The 23,561-nt window shown below is 39.0% G+C and overlaps 1 protein-coding gene across 3 annotated transcripts in view; it reads left to right on the top strand.

The window, feature by feature from the left end:
* Nucleotides 1–22,911, top strand: part of Cd200 (CD200 molecule) — a 45,059-nt gene extending 22,148 nt beyond the window's left edge. For 2 of the 3 annotated variants that reach the window (XM_090346642.1, XM_090346624.1), the window contains one exon: nucleotides 4,778–6,081. In XM_090346642.1, coding sequence (XP_090202768.1) covers nucleotides 4,778–4,785 — 8 coding nt within the window. In that variant the 3' untranslated portion in view covers nucleotides 4,786–6,081. Of the gene's footprint in view, nucleotides 1–4,777; nucleotides 6,082–22,805 lie in introns of those variants that run through there. The other variant, XM_090346631.1, reaches the window with a different exon arrangement.
* The last annotated feature ends 650 nt before the right edge of the window (nucleotides 22,912–23,561 follow it).

Raw genomic sequence — 23,561 nt, 5'->3', positions numbered from 1 at the left:
TCTATGTCCATGTAATTCTTCTCCAAATTAAATCACTCTAACTCTCCTGCCTACCTCTCTCTTGACATTGATTCTACATGTATTGTCAATTGTAATCTCGCTACCTCTGGATCCTTAATTTAATGTTATGAGCAAAATCCCTTTTTGCATGTTAGGTAACACATCTAGAGGCTTCTGGAATTAAGCTGTGAACACTGTGTGACACCATTATTATACTACTACAAAGGATAAGAGGGAGTGAGGGTAAACTGGATAGAATTACAACTTTTAAGTGACTTCCCAGCTCAAGCATATGTATCCATAATTCCATAGTCTCATCTTGGTTCAAGGTAACATGACCAAAGAATATCACAGCCAAGGCAGAACTTCTGATCACAAAATTTTGGCTTTGTCATCCATGTCCAATCCCTGTCCAACAAAGCAGTATCAAGACTGTATTTTCCTCTCAGGTCTAGAATTTCTATTTTCTTTACTCATTTGCACTCGCTGTAACATTGCAAAGATTAAATCCTTTCAATGGAATCTCAGTTCTCTTATATTTTCTACTTCTTTCTACTCACCCTACAGTCATAGAGGCAAGTAATTCTGACTTCTTTTTTACTATCTTTTCATAGGTAAGTCCCAGATCAAAGCAGGAAAATTGTACTGGATCACTGGGTATAGTAATACTAGATATGGCCAAATTGGTCTTGGCCCATTTATTACAACTCACTAAAAACAGATTTCAGAGTTCCTAACAATTGCAGAATAAGACCCTGAGAGCACTATATTTTAAACACAGCTAACATATTCCATATCATTCTTAAAAGTTTTTAAAATCCTTTATACCCAAATTGATCTCACATATAATAAAGTAGTTTGTCCACTGAGTTCTGCTTTAAAATAGAACTAATATGTGTAAACACACACTTATACAGATGTATTTCACCACTAATCAATGCTCCTAGGTCTAAGATTTGATTGATCACTCATTTCTAAATTTTCCGTCCTTCTTGCATATTTAGATAATGAAGGAAGAAATCTGTACTTTATAAGACTTTTAAAAGTGTTTTTTAAATTAAAATCTTCAGGATTTAAGTGTATTCATTCTTTTAATCATTGAAGATACATATTTTTTCAAACTGACAAGTAAAATTGTATGTATCTGTGATATACAATCTGGTGTTCAGAGTGGCCAAACAAATCAAGAAAATTAACTCATCATTCCATGATATACTAATTTCTTAGTAGTGAGAACACTTAAGATCTGTGCTCTCAGCAGTTTCAAAGCAGACAGTACATTGTTGCAGTAGTCAAAGTGTTGTATGTTGAACCTCCGGGACTTGTTCCTTTTGTTTAAATGGAATTGTTCTAGCTTAAACCAAGGCTGCATGAAATAACTGAGAACTTAAATATAGTATTTTTTTTACCACAGTATTTCTGTCTTCAACAATTTTTAACTTTCTGATTTGCAAGAATGATTATAAATGACATACATAACTGTCTTGTTTTGTTTTGGTTTTGCCAGTCGAGGCTTGAACGCAGGGTCTAGGCACTGTCCTTGAGCTTTCTCCAGGCTAGCACTCTACCACTTGACCCAGAGTACCACTTCCGACTTTTTCCATGTATGTGGTACTAAAGAATCGAACCCAGAACTTCATGAATAGTAGGCAAATGCTCTATTGCTAGGCAGGTTCCTGGCCCATAACTGGTTATTTTTCAATCACTATTTTTATTTGCATTGATGACCAGTTACTCTGATTTTGATCAAATGCTTGTCTCTTTACAAATTAGCTAACTACTATTGGGCCACCATTTAATCTCCTTTTGCTTTCCCTTCCCCTGTTTGAAAGATAGAGACAATAATATTAATTTCAGTCCGGGAGCTTATAGAGACAATAATATTAATTTCAGTCCGGGATCGTAGCCTAATGATAGAGTGCTTGCCTACAATGTCTGAAGCCCTGGGTTTAATTCCTCAGTACCACATACATAGAAAAAGCCAGAAGTGGTGCTGTGGCTCAAGTAACAGAGTGCTAGCCTTGAGCACAAAGTATCCAAGGACAGTGCCAAGCCCTGAGTTCAAGCCCCTGGACTGGTAATAATAATAATAATAATAATAATAATAATAATAATAATCTCCTTATAAGCATATTGTGAAGATAGTAGGGATTATGTACAATTAAAAAAAGACCAAAACTAATATTGTGTTGGAAAATTAGCTTGGTGGAAAACAGATACAGTTTCTTCTGTGGTGGAAATATTCCCACCATGTTTAATTTTAAGCTACTAATAATTTAACCAGCAGTATGCTCTTAATAAAGACCCAGAATACCAATACAGCTTAGTAACTTTCCAATACACACTAGTTTCTGTTTTTCCTAAGTTTACAGTCTTGGGGTTTTATCCATGTGTTATTTTAGAAATTGTACAAAGAATGAAAAAGGATCAAGTGTAAAGAGGTTCTATGATGCTTAAAATCAATTTCCTGGCATTTGTAAATGTTTTTTAATGTAACGGAACTGTTTTGAGAATACTTATTATGAGTTAGTGTTAGGTTAGCAGGGAGAATGAGGACAGTCCCCGAAAGGATGTGTGTGAATGGTTTTTTAGGAAACTAAAACTGCTCCATGTCAGAGAACAGCTGGTTGACACTGACTGTAGGTCTAAAGTTGCTGTAGGTTTCCCAGAAGCCCTGATTTACGGGGTTTCCATCAACTTTTCCTATCCTCACCATGGCTTAGGTACTCTGTTATCTCTCCATTAAACAATATATATCTCTATCTATCTGTCTGTCTGTCTGTCTGTCTATCTATCTATCTATCTATCTATCTATCTATCTATCTACCTGTCTGTCTGTCTGTCTATCTATCTGTCTATCTATGTGTCTTAAAGATACCCCATAATTTCTGTTTCCTTATCACAATGGCTCATGAATGACATGATTTTTTTTTTAAAAAGCTATTCCTAAACTGTGAAAAAAGACAATAGGAATCTCTAGGATTATCCTGGTATTTTTGAGTTTACCAGCATTTTGGGTGGCTATCTTGAAATCCTGAATGCAGCCTACAGTCCAGAGCCTTGTTTTGCTTTCTTAAGGACTATAAGTAAAACATAGCCCCTTCTGGGAGTTGGGTTGGGGGAGATGATGAATGTTAGGGACAGCTTCTATCAGCTATACAAACTTTAGAGAAGAAAAGAAACATTTAGAACCAGCTACAAAATCAAGTTATTAGCCATTCAACATCAAGTTTAAAAGACTGAAAGATCTCCTTATAAAAAGCACTGCTATCATTAGGATTATTATTCTGGATTTTAGTCTGTAGTTAGGTTGTACCAAATTTGTCAATTCTGTTGTAGCTAATTGATAATCCGCAATGTGTAGTCTTACGCAAAATGATGAAAATTTTAGAGATGGAAACTTTAGAAGTGAGAATGTGGTTGGAAATAAAAAGAGGGAACAGAGGGTGTTTTAAAGTATTGAAATGGATGTTCACAGGACAAAAAGACTGGACAGTGTGGGTGAAAGCATGCATTTAATTCTTATAATCACTTTCAAGGAAAGTGTAGTTATTTTCATTGTACAGATGGTAAAACCAATCCCCACAGGAGTTACATTTGTTCATTCATTCATTTTACAAGTACTTATTAGTAAGTTATTCATTATAACTATTATAGGTTATATTAGAGGACAGGATAGGTCATTGTCACTCTGGTTCCAGATAATAGGCCAGAGAAACCACATATAGGTAAGGTATAATATACTCTTTAATAAGACACATGAGAATATGTCTACAAGGAAAACGTATATAGCATGCCAAGAAAGAATAACTTAGTTTGTAGAGAGGGCTTCTCTGAGTAGGTGACGTTACATCAGAGACCTAGAAGGAGAATACTAAAGTAGCTCTGGAAGAGACAAAGGAGTGGCTCTCAAAGAATTGCAGATGTGAAAGCTCTAGACAAAAATGGCACCAAGATATACAGTAGTGTTACTCAAAATACTGTCTAGGTTGTTTATCTGAGCACTGCTTCTAAAATAAAATTCGTACATAACTGAGAACAAATCGACACTGTGAACAATCTGACAAAGTAACTTCATCTGTTGAACCTGATCATTAAAATGTAAACCACCACATATATTTCATTTGTTTCATTTCCCAGTTTCATGTACTGTACATTGTATTTTTTGTAGTATTAAGTTACATGGAAGGGATAATAGTACTTCAGTGGACCATTTATTGAAAGTTGATTTTGCATATATTGGCAGTGTCTAGAACTTTGGAAGTTCTGGTAAAGAAATACCTGAGATTACAAGAAAGGGAGATGAAGTGCTAAGATTAAGGTCTAGGTCTTTTATTTCAGTGTCTTTTAAGGAGGAAGATCCACATCAACCCAGCCTATGCTCTAGAAAGTCAACAGCTCTTGAAAAGACCTCAATGTGGCTTTTTGACCATTGCCAACGCAATGTCCAGCAAGTTAGTATTCATAGGAAACAAAGCTCACTGTCTTACCTCTACCGTACTTTGAAGTGACGTGGTCCTCTCAGTTATATCCCTTTGCTTGTAGTCTTAGGTGATTCTCCCTCCAGCCCACTACTTACTAGGGTCACCTATGTCCTCTTAAAGAATCATAATCCACTCACATTCTGTCAGATTTTGTCTGTTTCCTTATCTTTATCAATGAAATACACAATAGATTTCAGAGTTCCTTAATCTTTCTGTTATTTATCTTCATGAAATATACTAAGATAGAATTTATCAATATCCAAAGTTAATTCGTTGGTCTTTTTTTTATCCAGAGGCCTAGAGGAGTCACAGAGAACCTTGAAAGTTTTTCCCTGGTCTACTTGAATCTGATGTGAAAGGAAAGCAGGAGGAAAAGGGGTCATTCTCCAAGGGACATAAACAAGCGAAAGAGGCGGGAGCAAATGTTTTAAGAATTCCACGACTTGTCACTGCGATCTAAGCTACTCAGTGTTGTGAGTTCCAAGAGGAAGTCATTTTTACCTCTCAGGTCTGTTGTAGGACTTGATTTTGTAGAGCAAATGCGGTGTTGTGCTGTTGAAAGGGGTTTGCACTTTGAATTTGAATCAGGAGTGTTGAGCTCACAAGCTGACTTTGGGGTCCCCATGGTGGAAAGCCAGTGTTAGCCGGTTTACCTCTGTGAGCTTCCACGTCCCCATCTAAAATACAGAAGAATTAGACTAGATCATTTGCCGTGCATCGCTAAAAATTGATATCATTCTAGAAAAAAACTAAAAAGGAAATAAGCAAAGAGGGAAAGATGGAAAAGAAAGACAAGAAAGATTACTGAAAGGCCCAAAGAACTTTTCTGAGACTACCTTTCGCCTTTTGTTGGTGTTCTGTCTCCTTTTGTTCTTAGGTCCGTGAACGTATTTCTCTACTGTTTGGTATTGCCCCTAGCTGCTTCCTGTTTTGCTAATAGTTTGCCTGGCTTGATTTCTTGGTTACCCTGTCATTCTTCGTGTGCTTCTAGGAAGTTTAGGATAATAAGAGATGAAAGTAGGACAGAATTTATTGTGAAATAACATTGTCAACCTTATCTATTTAACTTATTTTTATGGAGCTTAGACAGTATTGTTAGTCTTAGACAATTGCTCACACCTTAAAAGTAGCATGCTTTCCTTGTTCGTGTGTGTCATGATATGACCCCATTTTAGGGCATTCTGAATTCAGCCTAGTATCATAAAAATATACAGCGAAGACAAGCATTTAGGAGATATTCCCATGCAGTCAGCTGATTCATCTGCTTTGTCTCTCCTGGCTTCTTTATCTGTAATTTAACCTTTCACAAAAAGGGGAGAAGGCATCTATAAGCATCCAGTCCCTGTGTTCTAAAGATATTGTTCTAAGTAGTAGAGCAATATTGATCTTTAAATACCCATTGATTCCAAACCAGTGCTTTTCCAGTAGCCTTTGCTTTGTTCGTCTTTATCCCGTGACCTAGGAATTAAATTGTAAGCTGTTTTCACTGTTGAATTGGATATTTATATATTTAGTAAACTTTCCATGTGTTATTTAATTCTGTATTATTTCTTATATTTGTATTAAAATGCTGAACAATTAAAAGTGTCAACTCTAAGTTTTGATGTGTGGTAATCTCTTGGGAGACATGGAAATACACAATAATCATATTTTTCTCTCCAAGGCTGAAACCCTCCCCTCTTCTCGATCCTTTACTCTCTGAAAGTTATATTTGAGGTTTCTGATTCATCACAAGACCACACATCAGATGTGTCTGATCTGGTCAGGATGAGCTCCTCCAGAAACTGTCATGTACTTTCCAGTAAGACCTTGTCCTTTGACATGATCCTATCAGTTAGAACCCTCTCTTCTGCATGCTCTCTTGGTTTGTCTTTTAAATATCTATCTTGGCTCACTGATTAGCTCATGTGGTTTTGGTCTGGGATTTTAGTAGCAATCACCACACTGAATTTTGCTGGGTTTGTGGTTAGTCAGCTGATTTAGCGCTACATCGGGAAAGACGGTTGAAAGCGCAAGTTCTCAAACATTATGGACTCTCTTATGAGAAGATCTCACGAGCCCATCTCCAAGGAATGCCAGGCAGCATTCTCAATACTGTGTACACATTTCACCATTCCACCAGAATTTTACTGAAGCCATTTCTTTTCTGAGATCTCTCCTACCAAGTCCAGAACAGTGCAGAGGGCATAATCCTTATTCAGCATGAATAAAGCAGTTTAAACAGGCTGAAATAGATTGTCTGTTGGCTTTTTTGAAAAGTATTTATACTATTTTTTAGTCATTATACAAAGGAGTTTGCCATTCAGCAAAGCCATTTATGAATACAACTCGCCTTTCCATTGGAATTAGCACAGGTATATTTGATAGAGAACTTGAAGGGCCACAGAGAAGTAAACAAAGAGAGAAAGGCTGGTTCAGATCATGCCCTTTTGTTGAAGAAGGCAGATTCACATGGAGCACAAAGTCTTGCTTCCTCATCATCATCCCTGCCCTCTTAACCTTTCTTCCTCCCCCAGGGGCTCTCTGGCTCCCCTAACTCATCCTAGAGCTTGTTTTTGTATCTGTGAGTAAAAGAGGGCTGACTATTTGAATATTGAAGCAAAGTTAGGAAAGTGGTAAGCCTTTGGGTCACTTAGAAATTAATCCAGTAGCATATGTTTTAGACAAAATTTTAGAAAAATTCCAGAGTGGTAGTAACTCTTTTCGTTGGTAGAGAAAAACAAAAGAAACTTTTGTGCCTGACTAAAAATGATACTTAAGATGTGGGATTTTTCCCTCCTTGGTAGGTGATCATCACTGACAAGACTGCAGTTTGCAAATCTAGTTACAAAGAGGACAAAACCTCTATTACTAGGGACCACAGAGTTTGGTTAGGACAAGGCCCTTGAGTCAGTTTTTTTCTATGATTATCCCTAGTTTATCAAGATAGTTATCTGCCTTTTGAAAATTAAGCTTCTTAAATCTTCTCACTATGTCATTGTTTTTTTGAGAGATTTTTTTTTATATTTATGCTCAAAGTCTTTCAGATTTAATCTAAACATCCACAGTTACTTAGGCTAAGTCGTTTGTGCACCGTCACAGAGAAGTTTGAAAGTCCAAGCAAGTCAATATTTCTACCCATATGGGTTGAGCTTCACAAAGCAAGGAAGATATTTAATTCTGCTTTTGAAGGTGTGAAAAAATAATATTCCAAACTTTTCAGTGACTCTCTTCTGGTAGCACTATCAATACATGCTGAAGTAGAAACACCAGCTCACAATTCTAGGCTTCCTGTCAAGTGCTACTGCCACACACACACACACACACACACACACACACACACACACTGCCATTCCTTCCACCTCTTGTTTATCCGTGTTTGCTATTTCCTTTATTAATATATTCAGAATCCAACTGTTACCTCCAGCCCAAACTATGGTTATCTTTTTCCTGAACCACTGCAGTGATTATTCCACTTATTCTCCCTGCTTCTGTTCTTCCTCCCTTCAGTATGTTTTGAACATAACTTTGCTAAAAATATATTGAGGCAAATCATTCCATTATTCATACACACCCTCTTCTGTGCTTCCCATCTCTCACAGAATGGAAGCCAAAATCTTTACATGGGCTATAAGGCATACATTACATGAATGGGCTCTACTGATACCATTTAATCACTTACTACTTTTGCTTTGGATCACTAGCCTTGATGTTGGTTCATCAATAGTCATGTTTCTGCCTCTGGTGGACCTAGGCACTGCCTCGAGGTAGCCATAGGAAGCAGGCCCTCTCTTCCTTTTCTGCTTCACTTGTCTCCATTGCTCCTATCTCTACGTAGCATACTACATACTTGCCTTGTGTATTATTATTTGTTCTTGTCTCCTTGCACTAGATTGAAAGGGGGAGGCATTTTTATCAGTCAATAAATAATCTTTAGATCTTTTTGGCAATGCATCATGGAATGGAAAACTAGTTTAGAAAACTTTATCTTAAAGGATTAAACTCCATAGTAGGCAAAGGAGTTTTAGAAATTGGCACACATACAGCCTAAAACCAAACAAAGGACTTAGAACCAAAAAAATGGGGTTTATGCTCCAGTTCTGGTACTTAGTATGTGTGATCATAAACCAGTCAGTTTACGTCTTTGGGTTTGCGTTTCCTCCGATATAAACAGAAGAGGCTACTAAATCTGTCTCCCTAGGCCCACTCAAAGCACAAAGGAGAAAGGAAGGATTCTGTAACATTTGTTAAGTTTCTGTGCCCAGACCTTTTCCTGCTGACAATTAAAAGCTCCACTGAACCACGACAAGACTCCTGTCCTCAGCATCCTTTCCTGCTCCCTCTCACCCCATAGTCAGACCCACACTAGTTGAGAAATGGGTGTCAGTGTGAGGTATAACAGTGGATTCTGTGTTCTGTTTGAACTAAGAGAAAACTTGCTTCAGAAGAAGCAGAGACTTGAGGTACCACCCAGGATGATGAGGCCTGACCTTGTGATGAAGACGAGAAAGAAAGGACACACAGAAGAACTAAGTCCTGTCTATGTAGCATTGGCTTTTCCAGTACAACTTCGTTATCTAACCCTGGAGTAAGACTAGCCATGACTTCCTCCAGTATGCCAGTCATACAGGTTAAATATGACTTAAATACAATTCCAAAATTGACCTCGCTGGGTTTTTTACCCCCTCAGAATCATAATTACTTAACGAGGGCTGACAATATGTCATGGAATGGCCAAAGCCTGAGACGTTTTAGAGAACTCCACAGGTACTGTGGTACTTTTAATCTGACTCATGTTAGTGTGGATAATGAAATACCAAGCTCAAAAATATGTCAAAATACCCCTATGGTAACAATAGATGTGTATAGTTTTCATGTACTAGTTTCAGATATTTTTAACTAAAAAAGAAGAGTTGAAATTCTAAGACTGAGGTATATTTGTCAGGGAGTAGCTTTCACTTTCCAATTTAATTGCAGAAAGGCCCTGACGTTTATCTGTTCGGTATCTGTGGTTCAAATACCACATGACTGTGGAGAGTGCTTCTGTGTAGCTTTGTAGCTAGTATTTAGGTTTCATGTTTAATTTCCTTAACTTTTACACGTTTCTCTTCTTTTGAATCAAGGAGAGTATTGGGCATATCTCATTTACAAGAAAATACCTTTCTCTACTTCATCTTAGAACTAACTTTACTAACCCTTTAGGAAGAGAATTGTGTTCCCTGAGAGAATTCCACGCCTACCAAGTTGATATTATATTTGATTTAGTCAAGTTCTATCCCAAAGTGTCATTAGAAATACAACCACCTCATATAAACTGACCACAAATAGCTTGAGAATTTGTGTTTCAGGAGACTACTGACACAACCTCTTCAGGTCAACTGAAGCTCCCTAATATGCACCAAGAGGCTAGTGCCCCCCGAGTCCCTGTTGAACACACTTAATATGAGTAACAGAATGTTGGCATTACATGAGATACCTCTTTTCTAGATATTAGTCTAGAAAGTCAAGAGACTAATTGCAGTCACACAAGACTTTAAGTATAGATGAGAAACTGTCCATTGAAAGAGCAGAAACTCACAATGTCATTACAAATAAAGATTCTTAAGGGCCTCCTGAACTCTGGTTAAGGGCCTCACTTTTCCAAGAAAACAGTATCTTAAATATAGATAGACAGATGCTAGATAGATAGATAAACAGACGAACAGTTAGCTAGTAAATAGATAGCTGAATGTCGAGATGTCAGAGTTTACTGGACGTCCCAGTGCTCCGAAACCACTCCTCTTGTGTTCAAAGGTCTGTTTCCAACAGAGGAATTTGACTTACTTCCAGCTTCCTTGGCTGTCCAAAGGTGCTTTTGTTTGTTTTTATCTGGTACTGAGGAATTGAACCCAGGGCCTCATGCATGCCAGGCAAGCTTTCTACCTCAAAGCCACAAATCTCAGTCCTTGTACTTGTGCTTTGAAAGGTAATATGTAAGTTCTGACTCTATGCTGCTATGCTTTGTTATGGAGAAACTTTACTGGTGTATTGTCTGTTGTTTTTTTTTCCCTCCCCTTGGGCCTTGAAGCAAGACAGAAACAGACGGAGGGAGCTCAAGAATAAGGATATGAGAACATTCTTAGCTAGGGAGGGGAAAACATCTGAGGTATCTTATTAGCAATAGCAATAACAAACTCCTTAAAGAACCATTCAGAAAGCAAATGCTTATAAAGTTAGGCTTGAATGAGTTTCTGTTCATGCTTAACTTTCAGAAGCCGAACATATTCAAGAGAATATTTTTATATTGGTCAAAACAAAATAAAAAAGAAAGCAAGTACATTCATAAACTTAGAACTTGTGTTTGGCTTGGCTTAACAAAGATATGGTATCAGGGTCATAATGTCATTTAAATAAGTGATCATTTTTGTAGCAAAGAAAATATAATAATGTCCTATATATTCTGGTTAGAAGGCAACGCTGCATTTAGCGTCTTGCACTTACGTGTAGTGTTTATAATAATAGCACAAGAGCTGCGTGTGTCTGACAGTGGATAGCATTTATCAAGCCATCATTATCATCAAAATAAGACACTTATTTTGTTGAGTTGGTATCTTATTAATTTTTCTGTCTGGACTAGCCTTGAATCATAATTCTTCTAATTTCCACCTCCCTAGTTAGGAAGATTATAGACACGAACCAATGTTTCTAGCATTCCGAATGAGAAGATTTTATAGAAGATAAAGAGAGGGTTGATGCCAGGCCCTCGAGTATCATGCCTGTAATTCTAGCCACTTGGGAGGCAAAAACTGGAAAGATTGTGATTTGAGGCCAGCTTGGTCAGGAAAGTTCACAAGAACCCCCATCTCAATGCAAAGCTAGCTGCAGAGACACACACACTCCTCTCCCTGCAAACTACACAAAAGGCTGCAGTTAGGAAGACTGTGTTTCAAAGGCCAGCCTAGGATTGGGGGAAAAAATGGCTTTTCTCCAGATTCCAAAAGCAGTAATTCCAAATTTGCCACAGGAATCTAACACGCTGAAGTCTGAGCATACCGCATCCACTCACAAAACGGAGACTGCAGCATTTTGCAAATTAATATAGGTTAATGTTATTTTCCTTCTAAGATAATGAGCAAAAAGAACACCACTTACACAAAAGATAGAAAAGAAACATTAATATCTAGGAAAAGCTGGGTGCAGTGGCTCACGCCTGTAATCCTAGCTACTCAGGAGGCTGAGATCTGAAGATCTCGGTTCAAAACCAGCCCAGCCACTGAAGTCCGTGAGACTCTTATCTCCAATTAGCCATCAGAAAATCAAAAGTGGCACTGTGGCTCAAGGGGTTAGGGAGGTAGCCTTGAGCTGAAGAGCTTAGGGACAATGCCCAAGCCCAGTGTTCAAGTCCTACGACTGACCAAAAAAATCTAGGAAAGGGGATAGAAATTAGCATATAATATTTCTTTAGCACATGCTCAAAGAATAATATTCAGTCATGTCAGTCACTTTTCCTTTACCTGAACATGAAGGAAACTTAATCACTACCCTTAAATAATGGCAAGGCAGTAGAGGAAATGATGGAGTTCTTTGTAGTGTGTAGTTAATTTGAATTATGTCCCTCAAAATACAATTCACTTTCTAATCTCCAAAATCTATAAATATGATCTTATTTGGGAAATGGATCATATCTTGATGTGAGATAATGTTGGATTATATAGGCTTGTTCTAAATCTGTGGAAAAGTGTCCTTACAGACACACAAAGGAGAGGGGAAAAATGCAGTCTTGGAGCAAGAGACTGGAGCAATGTGGCCACAAGGCAAAAATATGCCTAGAGCAACTAAAAAGTTGGAAAACTGGAAGAGGCAGAGAGTGGCTCTTCCCTAGTGTCTGGAAAGGAATACAGCCTTGCCAAACCCTTGATTGTAACTTCTAAACATCTAAAACTGCAAGATAATAAACATCTGTTTGGGGCTGCTAAACTTGTGATAACTCTAGGAAATGAGACAAGCATACAGAGCAAAGGCTAGTACTAACAGTGAGAAAGGTTGAATGCTATAATTTCAAATTATTAAGTTGGCTCCAGTCCTTGGAATCATAATTCTGTGGTGGAATAGCCACAGGAACTGGGGACTGTTGAGAATTTCCTTCCTTTTTCAGGTTTACACACACACACACACACACACACACACACACACACACACACACGTCTATACATATATTTACTGTTAAGTACATTCCTTTATTTAATTCTGTAATCCATCTCAGGTCTTTCCTTCTTAAACAAAGGAAGATATGTAGCACAGAACAAACATGATGTGTCTGGGATCAATAGAAGGTAAATATAAATGTTGGGACCAAACTTAAGGTATTACCCACGATGTCTGATATTAAAGACTATGCTTTTCAGCAATAGTACATTATTATTTAATAATAACACAGTAATAGCTTAGCTTATCATGTCATGCCAGCAAAGATGCTTATAAGCACTTTACAGTTTTCAGTTCTTTACAACCACACAAAGTAGATGCTATTATGATTCCTATTTGAGAAACATGGAAGGAGACACAGAAGAATCAAGCAAGTTGTCTATTTCCTTGCAAGCTATAGGTCTTATAAATGATAGACACAGAGACTGGGCAGGTTTACATATTTTTAAGCTAAGTATTCAGGAATAACTTCAGAGGAATTTCTAGGTTTTCCCCACTATTGTGCACTACTACTTGTAGGATGAAGAATAACAGGCTTAGATCCAAAAAGGAAGACTTGTTTCCAGAAAAGGACGAAGTCATTGTTGACCATACCTGAAAAATACTTTGGAAATATGAAACATAGCTTTATTTCAGTGCAGCAATGTCCCCCCATTCAATGATTTCTTCGTGTTAGCGGATGAATAGATTTCCTAATGGTCAAATAAGAGACTGCTTTATTTGTATTGATGTGCTTCTCTTTATGGACAAGGCACACAAAGCTTGCATGATTTCCATTGACTTTAAAGACAGTTAAACATTTTCCTTTGCTTTTGAGTGACTAAAGGATTAATACTTTAAATCCAATTCTTTTATCTTGTTCGGTGGCTACCTCTACAGAGGTAGAGGTGAGTTTCAGGAACAATTCCATGATTCCTTCGAATGAACATACAAATTTTAACTTTCTAGAAAAAAATCAGGAAATCTCTATACCACTAAGTTTGATGATTACTTTTTAAGCACTTATCTGCCTGTCTCACACTGAAATCTCTTCTGCTTCCACCCTCTCCCACTCCCCCAGTCCTGGGATTTAAGCTAAGGGCCTGGGCACTGGCCTTGAGCTTTCTCAAGGTTAGTGTTTTACCACTTGAACCACAGCACTAGTTCCAGCTTTTCAGTATATGTGGTTCTGAGGAATCGAACCCAGGGCTTCATGCATGCTAGGCAAGCACTCTACCACTAGGCCACAGACCAGGCCCTGGAATCTTCCTAAAATGTTATTTCCCATTATTTTTTGTGCTGTCATGTGCTGTTGATCTCATCTTCCAAGTATACGTAAGTTTTTCCCCCCAACTCTTAAAGCTTTCATATGCTTTTGCAAACTAACACTTCATTCATGTCCATGATTTCAACTGAAATGACTGAATTTACAACACTGAAACTACTACTTCTCACCCAGACCTTCTAAGCTCACTTATATGTACCCAGCTGACACCTCACAAACAACAGGTCTCCGGATGAATCTTGTCTTTCCAGTCCTATAACTGGTCAATAATCTCCCCCTTTCCCACCCACTCAGATTCATTATCCAGCCTACAGACAATCCAGAAATCTGGCAGATATCTTTAATGTTTCTTTCCAGGAAGTCCCCTTATCCACTTAATTAAATTCTTACTCTATGTTAAAAATTTTTTATTTTAAATATAGTGTCCATCACAAATCATACAGATCATACAAATTATACATCTCTGCATCTCCACTGCTAGTATTTGTATTCTTTAACACTATGATAAACTTTTGTATTCTATATCTTATCCTCATTTGTCTGAACTACTGCCAGCATATACAAACACACATCATTCTATAATATACACAAATAGTTCCTTTAAATATCAATGTTATTATTCTGATTCATATCTACAGTGATTTTTGTTGCCCTTAGAATATAACATCTGTACCTGAGTCAATAATTGGCCTTCAACTACTTCACCTGGTCTATCTTTCACCATTTCCTTTGTCTGTAATCTTGACTCATGTTATAAGCTGCTAATCTCAGGGGTTTATGACCATGATGCATTGCGTAGACATCCAAGATTGTTAGCTTAGCAGCTCTATACAACTTGGTTATGTTCGTTCACTGGTCGCCTAAGAAAACCAAGGTGGTTTGATTCTCTTCCACATCTGTTATCTTCAAACAGGATATACCTAGCCCATTCTTAGGACAATTAAAGAAGATACAAAAGGAAGCAAGTTGGAGGCATGGGAGGTTTCGGCTTCTAATGGGCAGATGCCATTTCTATCACTTTACAGTCATCAAAGCAAGCCAACGCCATCCAAAAACTCTAGAAGAATGAAAGAGATGATGTAGCTAAAGCGTGGAATGATGTCTCAAGCACATCGTCACAGGCCGTCACCTTTTATTCCACGAATACACCTGTTTCCTTTCTTCTTACCTCAGGGGTTTAACTCATGCTTTGTGGTTTATCTGGAGTATTTTCCACACCTCATCATTGACACATTTCTATTGCCAAATTCTTCCTTTCTTAGCCAATGTCTAAAAAGAAACCTCTAGAATTATCCCCTTGAGACTAATATTAGTACCTCCTCCCTATGCCTCCCATTCCTTCCTTGAACCAGTACTTCAAACAAAAATGAGTAATTCAGGCTGGGAATGTGGCTTAAGGATAGAGGGCTAGCCTACCATGCATGAAGCCCTAAGTGCAATTCTTCAGTACCACAGAAACAGAAAAGGCCAGAAATGGCACTGTGGCTCAAGTGATAGAATGCGAGCCTTGAGCAAAAGAAGCACAGGGACAGTGCCCAGATGCCCAGACCATGAGTGCAAGCCCCAGGACTGACAAAACTAGAAGAATTTGATGTGTCATTTCCTCCCATAACTTCTCATAACTTACTTGGAACACAAGAGGGGACTTTTATTTGTTTTCTGTTTGCATCTTTAAACAAGTAGGACATTACACAAATCAGGTACTCAGTATATATTTGCCAAATATAAGTTTTAAGTGTCTGGGTCCACAAAAATAAGCATCCATATATTCCATTAAAATCTTACACAGGTGGTGATTGTCAAATTTTCCTTGTTGTGACAGAATACTTAAGTAAATCAGTTTCAACTAAGGAAATACCTTGGCTGTAGTTTCAGAGATCTGTGGCCAGTTGATTGTGTTGTTTTTGGGTCTATGGTGAGGTAGAACATTGTGGCAGAGATGGCTTTGTGGAGCCATCTTACCTCATGGCAGCTGGGGAACAGAGAGAGAGAGAGACAGAGAGACAGACAGACAGACAGACAGACAGACAGACAGACAGACAGACACACACACACACACGGAGACACAGACATGAAGGCAGGCCATCACACTTCCAACTATACCCCATTTCCAAATGGCTCAGTAAACTAGGAACTCAGCAATGGATTAGCGCAATGAAGAAGCTAGGGGCTCATGACCCAGTCATTAAGCAATAGCGTCAACAGATGCAAACTAAGCTTTCACACTGAGCTTTTTGGTGGACACTTCATATTCAAACCTAATAGTGATCACCTGAAAAGTTAAGAATACTGCCTAAGATGGGCACTGGTGGCTAGTTTACCCAGGAGACTGAGATTGAGGATCATACTTTGAATCCAGCCTAGGCAGAAAAGTCCCCATGAGACTCTCATCTCCAATTAAAAACTGGAAGTGGAGCTGGGGCCCAAAGTGGTAGAGTGCTAACTTTGAGCAAAAGAGCTCAGGGACAACACCCATGCCTTGAGTTCAAGCTCTACAACTGATTCCCCTGCCCCCCGCAAAAAACCCCAAACCCCCAAATCAATAAAACAACTATAGCCTAAAGATGAAATAACTAGGGAAAGCTGACAACATGGGGTTAACTATATAACACAAGGGCATCCAGGATCCTGTTAAAGTTTCATGTCTACCTTCTCTGGTTACCTATTAAGCCACTCTACAGAACTATGTTGAGATCAGTTTTTTTGGAAAATTACACTACTATGAAGAGATAGTAGAATCATATATTAGAAGATTATGACAAAATAAAAAGCACCTATTTTAAAAGGAGTAGGGTCTGTTATGAGCCAAACACCATGCTACGAAGTTGTTTGTATTTCTTCATCTTTGCAAGAAATGTTACAAGATTGTATTCTTTTTTGTTATTATTTTTATTATCTGGATAATGTATAGAGGGGTTAGGTTACAGTTACATTTTCCAGGTAGTAGGTGCATTACTTCTCATACATTGATACCCCTTCTCATGTTTTTGTCCCCTTTTCCCTCTCCCACCCCCTCCCAATCATCTTGTTTCCCCCCTTTCCTTTTACTATTTCAAATAAATAAATAAACATATGTACAGTATACCAGGTAACAAAGTCAGACACAGTAACAACATAAGATTAACCATAAGAGCAAAAAAAAGAGAAGAGAAATAACATAGTGCATTAAGAATAACAATCATACAAGATAAAGATCTTGTTTCCATATCCTAGAGTTACAAGATTACATTCTTATTCACATTTTATAGGTTAGGAAAGGTAAAGTATAATGGGATTAAATAAACATACTCATTGATTGACCTTTATATGAATCATATTTTCATTTTTTTTTGTTCTTTTGTAATGGCAAAACTAGATTTATTCCAACACCACAGTCTTTGTATGGTCTTTCAGGGAAAGAAAATTTGGCCTAAGTTCCACTAAGGGAAAGTTCTTGGTCCTAACATATTCATTCATTTTTCCCCTTCTTCTGTGCTTAATGGCACACTTTTTTTCACCTTCCTCTACACTTCCTCCTCATCCATTTTTAACGCATAGACTCCCACTGAAATTCTGAGTCTCTCGGAGGTTGTGTAGGAGGCTTTCGTTCCTTAAAGGCTTCCCAAGAATTTTAGCAATGCTGATGATTCTCCACTGGACTTGCTGAAAGATAACAGTCTACAGAAAGAATATGAGCAAAAATCTTTTTTTTTCCATTATTAACCCAGGAGTTATTCATTATGAACTCAGGAGTTTTGAGTTCTGGGGTGGGAGGAAGCAGGTGATACATTCTCTCTCTGCCATAATGGTCTTTGAATTAGATAATTTCAGCTGAGAGGAAGAAGGAAAAGCTCAGACAAGGGAGCAAGAGTAAAGCAGACTGAAACACTCTTCTGAGAGTATTGGCTGTGTCATGCCTGCAGAAATCACTGGAAGGAAAATATTTTAAAAGGCTTAGAAGTTTCAAAAAACCCCCAGAGTTTGAAAGAAATCACAAATATAAATAAAATACAGGACTTTCAGAGACAATAGATGGCCTTTTCTTTAATAAGCAGGTGATGGACATTCCCTGAAATGCTCATTCTTGTGGCCCCTCAACTCCTCCATAGGCCTTAGGTAAGTGCTCCGTGCTGTCCTTTCTGGATCATGCTGTTTTCTGTTTCTGAGAAATAGGATTGTCAGCACAGAAATAAATTAGTGATACGACTCATTAGAGCTGCAGTCTGGCAGGGCTGTAAGAACTTGGCCCAGAGCAGAGCTCACCCCGGTGTTTAGAGAAGAACCAGTGAGGCTGAGCTTTCTCCATGAAGACAACATGCTTCTCCCTCTGACTGACTCATCTGGTTCTCCCAGTATGACAGATCCTGCCTAGAGATGACAGCATGTGTACAGTAGATACGTTCATTATGCCCTCAGACACATCTCCTTACAGGTTGGAAGAAGGGGCTCTTGTTTTCTTTCCCACAGGATCCTTGCAGCCATGTTCTGCTTCTGTGTGGGAAAAGATTGCTCATATGTATCGCACTGCATCTTAAAGTCTTTCCTGATTTCACCTCTTACCAGCCTCCTTTCTCCTTATATCCTTTCCTCTATCATCTACCATACTGAAGCCAGAACAGATTCAGCAGCAGGTAGAAACCCTGGAGACTGTGAAGATAATCTGTGTTAGTGAGACAGGCGTTCCTAAGATGAAAAAAAAAAACAGACATAGAAAACTATTCATTACTGGCCCCAAATAATTAGTCAAGGGTCACCCTTACTAAAGAATCTCGCCTCATTCTGCTCTTCAAGACAAGAGGAAGAAGGGTTAAAGAAATCATCTTTGCTGGAGTCTTCTTGCTTAACTCCTTCCTCCAGGTGTTTCTTTTGATATGGACCTGAGGATTGTACAGATTTTATCTGCAAACCCACTATTTTACTCCACTTTGCCCATAGGAGAAACCTAGAAACCCTGACTTCCTTCACTGAAGTTATGGAGAATGTGATTTAATACACGGGTTCACACTACTGTGTTGCTTCTAATAAAAACATTTCCCTTTTAAAATGCAGGATTTGGGAAAGGGCTGTTAAAACTTGGGAGAGACATGATGTAAGCCACTGTCGGATGAAGTTTGTCTAGCATACAAAATGTTTTAACAAACTCATGAGTTGATCAGTTGTCTGATTCATGCTTGAACACACAACTTTTTAAAATACTCGCTTGACCTCACTACATCTTATTGCTTTATCCATGAGGTAGGGGTAATTAATCATTTTGCTTTTTTTCCTTGACCACACAGAGAACTTGATGAACTTGAATCTGCAAATTTGGGTCTAAGAAAGTCAGAACTGTTCAATATATACCTGGGTTTCAGATGCCTCTTCCCTCAGGAAGCTTCCATTAAGGCCAACTCTACCCTTTCCCAAACTTATATGCCTCATTTCTGGGCTCCCCTCCCTGCTTCCTGTTCTCTTCCATTCCTCTTCCCAGCACACTGTGACAGCACTGAGTACGCATTGTTCATAACAGTCATAACATGAAGCTTGACAGGCAGCCAAGTCTGAGCTTATCCTGATGGGTCTGATGTGAATCACTCCAGACAGTCGTTTAATCATAGTTTTGGTTAATCTGTGTCCTATGATACAGAAGTTACAGTTAGGAAGCCAAAAAGTGGGACAATGTCACATAAACAAAATATTCCCTGAAAAATTTCCAGGAAGGATGATAAATGAGATGGGTTGAATTCTGAGAAAAGTAGGAAACCACTAGTTGCATAAACCAAATTCTGCATGTGGCTGCCCCTAAGAAACAAGTGAAATAGAATACACATCTTCATAGCACACACTTTATGCAGTCCTTCACAGTTTAAGTATCTTTGCTTCTTTTTTTTTCTAGACTGAGATTCCATAGCACTTTCAACAATTTGTATTTAGTGTTTGTATTGAGTATTTGTATTTAGCAATATCCTTATGCTTGTTTTCTCCAGTGGCCTTTGGATGGAATCTATATATTCTTCTTTATATCCTCAGTAGAACCAAACCAGGTATATAGAAGGTTAAAGAAATGTTGTAGGATAAAGTTTCTTCCAAGATGGGAATCTGAAATAAACTTAAGTTATTTCTATCTGAAATAAGAGAAAGAAATTGAAACAAAACGTATGACATATGAAAAGGACATGTGTCGACTCAGGAAAGGCTCATTAACACATACCTGGATCATGATGCAAGCTATATTGGAAGGCATCAAAAACATTGAAGTGTGGCTGAAGTATTTCCTCTGTCTTTAGTTCAGCAGACATTTTAGTGTATATTTCAGTGCCTTGTTGGGAGTTAAAAATCCATATGTGTATACTTCTTGTATTTTTAATTGGGGTACTGCCACATAACAATCATCTCTTCCTCTAGGAAAGTTTGAAATAAAATAGAGAGATTGTGCTGGGGCCAAGCAACTATTGACAGGATCACTTTCACAGAGGCAACTAGCAATAGACAAGCACGGGATAACTGAAAGGGGTGAAAATACAAGTCCATCTCTTCCTCTGTCACTGGTTTAAGGTGTGTTTGTCCTACACTGGTTTATGTACTGGAAGCTTGGGCCTTGTGTGGTGAGGTTAAGGTGGTAGAATCTTTAAGTGGCTGAATCTAGTGGAAAACTCATGAATGGACTAACACTGTCTCACAAAAGCTGTGAAAAGAGAGGTCTCCTACAGATTTGGTTCTTATGCATGTGGGCATCTCCTTTGCCAGTTCTCCATAAGCTGAGGTATGGTCACAGCACCATGATGCTGGTGATGGGCTTTCAGGATCTACTAGCCAGAGCACTATGAACCAAATAAACCTCTTTAGTCTCTGAAGAACCTAGCCTTGAGTGTTCTGATAAAAAAATTAGCACAAAAGAGACCAAAGTAGGAGACTGGGACTAAGGAGTGGGACTATTGCTATGGAGACATTTAAACAAGTGAAAAGGGTATTGGAACTGAGTAGTAAAACAGAGGCTGGAAATGTTTGGAGCAGCAGTCTAAGAGAGGACTGCAAATATAGCAGGTAGTCCTGGTGAAAGCTCAGAATTCCAGCAAACTAGGAAGGAACTAGAACACTGGTGCCGAATGGTTAAGTGTTTGTCACCACAATGCTAATGGAAATGTGGACAGCAGAGGACATGAAGATAGGCTGTCTGTCAGAAATTAGAATTGTCATGTCACTGAAAAGAACTTGGCTCCATCACAGATGAGCCCTTGATTTTTGGAAGTCTGAGTTTAAAACTGTTGATATAAAGAAAATAAATAAATAAATGTATTGATACAAGGTATCAGGCAAAAGGCACTGCTGCACACATACAAGCAATTATATGGTTTCTTTTAACCACTCATGCTTAGATGGAAAAGAAAAGAGATTATTTAAAGGTAAGGTTTTTGTTTTTTATTTTTATTTTTTGTAGGTCATGGGGCTTGAACTCTGGGCCTGGGCATTGTCCCTGAGCTCTTCAGCTCAAGGCTACAGTGCTACCCCTGGACCTGGGCACTGTCCCTGAGCTCTTCAGCTCAAGGCTACAGTGCTACCCCTGGACCTGGGCACTGTCCTGAGCTCTTCAGCTCAAGGCTACAGTGCTACCCCTGGACCTGGGCACTGTCCCTGAGCTCTTCAGCTTAGGGCTACTGACCTACCCCTGAGCCACAACCCCACTTCCGATTTTCTAGTGATTAATTGGAAATAAGACTCTCAAGGCTTTGTAGTGCCCTGCTGGCTTTGAACCACAATCCTCATATCTCAGCCTCTGGAGTAGCTAGAATTGTAGGCATAAGCCACCACACCCAGCTAAATTAAGATTTTTTGTGCCAGTCCTGGAACTTGAACTCAGGGCCTGAGCACTGTCCTTCTTAAGACAAGGGCTCTACCACTTGAGCCATAGCACCACTTCTGACTTTTCTATGTAGGTGGTACCGAGGAATTGAACCCAGGTCTTCGTGCATGCCAGGCAAGCACTCTACCACTAGGCCAAACTCCTGGTAATAAGTTTTTTGTTGTTGTTGTTTTATAATTACAAAAAGGGGAAAGGCAGAAAACGTGAGGGAGATTTTAATCGTGGTTAGGAAAAAGACACAGAAGCAAATGTGTGAGGATGTAAGCTAGCCACTGCTTGTCAGAAAGATAACCTGGGTACAAAGAAGCCAGATGCCCTGTGTCAGGAAAATAAGAAAACGGCATCAAGGGCCCCTCAGGAATCCACAAGACTGCCTCTTCCAGGACAGGGTCATAGACAGAATGATTTCAGGAAATGAGCCTGCAGTTATTTTCAGGTCCCTGTCCAAAATCACCTAGAGATTCAGCTTCCTGCTTTCTGGGAAAGCACTGTGGTCATTATAGCTGTGGTTTAGGAGCACCCAGCTAGGCCTTACGCTGCTACTCTGCTGGCGGCAGGCACACCAGGTGGTATACAGGTGGTGCTTAATTCTGCAAGCATTCAGAATTTAAGAGCCAGCTCCATAGCAACTTTCAGAGATTCCAAAGGTAAACCCGAAAGCCAGGCCAAGGTCTGAGGTACAGCACAGATCTGCTGAAGAAACCTCCAATGGAGTATATGTCCTTGTGGAGTCAGCTGTTAGAGAAGAATCCCAGGACGGCAGAGCAGGGCCCAATACCCACATAGGAAAGCTTGGGCACCAACGCACGAAGTCAACCTGTGATCAAAGCCCTGTGGGCTGTGTCTAGCCCAACACCAGGAGCAAGTTGGTCCAACCCTGCTGGAGCCAACTTAGTTCCAGTGCACATGAGATACAAGTCTTAGATGGTTAACTCAGTAGGGCTTTGGACATGCTGGAGGCCTGTGACTTCTTTCTTTTGGTACAAAATGATTGATATGGTGCCTGTTTCTCCCATCTGATTAGAAAGCATGCATTTGTTTCTTTGTGTTACTGTTTAAAACATTTGTATTGTAGGTTCACGGCTGGAAGGAGTTTGCCTTGAGTCTCAGGAGAGACTTTGAACTTGGGCTTTCAGAGATGCTCGAATGAACTACATTGAGATGCACATGATCCAGAATCATGAGGCTAATAAACCTCTTTTCTTCACAAAGTACCCGGTTTCATGTATTTTTTTTTAGTCACAATGCAAAACAGATGAACACAGCAGCACTCCCCCCATATAATCCCAGGTGGGGTCAGATTCCAAAGATTGAACTCATTTTCTATATTTTGATGGCAAAATCCTGCTTTCCTCTGTGCTTCCAGTCAGGAGCTTGTGTAAAGTGGCATTGACCTATCATCAAAGTATAAGAGGAAGCCCTCAAACTCTGCCAGTATCTCTCAGATGAAGTAGAGTTTGTAACCCTTCCTTACCTCATGTAATTCTTATCCCTATTTTTGTCAGTTGTTGCAAAACAAAACAAAACAAAAACGGTAAACCATTCCCAGCACTGACTGCTAGAAATTGCTCATTCCTGTAGGCACTAGTCTATATAAGGCTCTGGTAAATCCTTTTCTGACTTTTGCGTCCATCAATCTTCAGCGGCTGAAATCTTTTAGTTCTGTTGCTGGAAGTAAAAGCCAATAGCCAGCAAATGTCCTGGTGTCCTTAAGGTTCCCTTGTATCTGTTGCTGTGCCTGATTTTAGTACCCTGTCCCTGGGGCCACTTTCAGTGACTTTGCTTTCCTTTGCTTGGCCCAGATCTTGCTGCATAGGAAGGGGTGGGAGAA

The sequence above is a fragment of the Megascapheus bottae genome, chromosome 1, assembly GCF_031878675.1.
Source record: "Megascapheus bottae isolate mThoBot1 chromosome 1, mThoBot2.hap1, whole genome shotgun sequence".
Classification (NCBI taxonomy): domain Eukaryota; kingdom Metazoa; phylum Chordata; class Mammalia; order Rodentia; family Geomyidae; genus Megascapheus; species Megascapheus bottae.
Note: the sequence above shows the minus strand (reverse complement) of the source record. Positions and strands in the feature narration are given on the sequence as shown.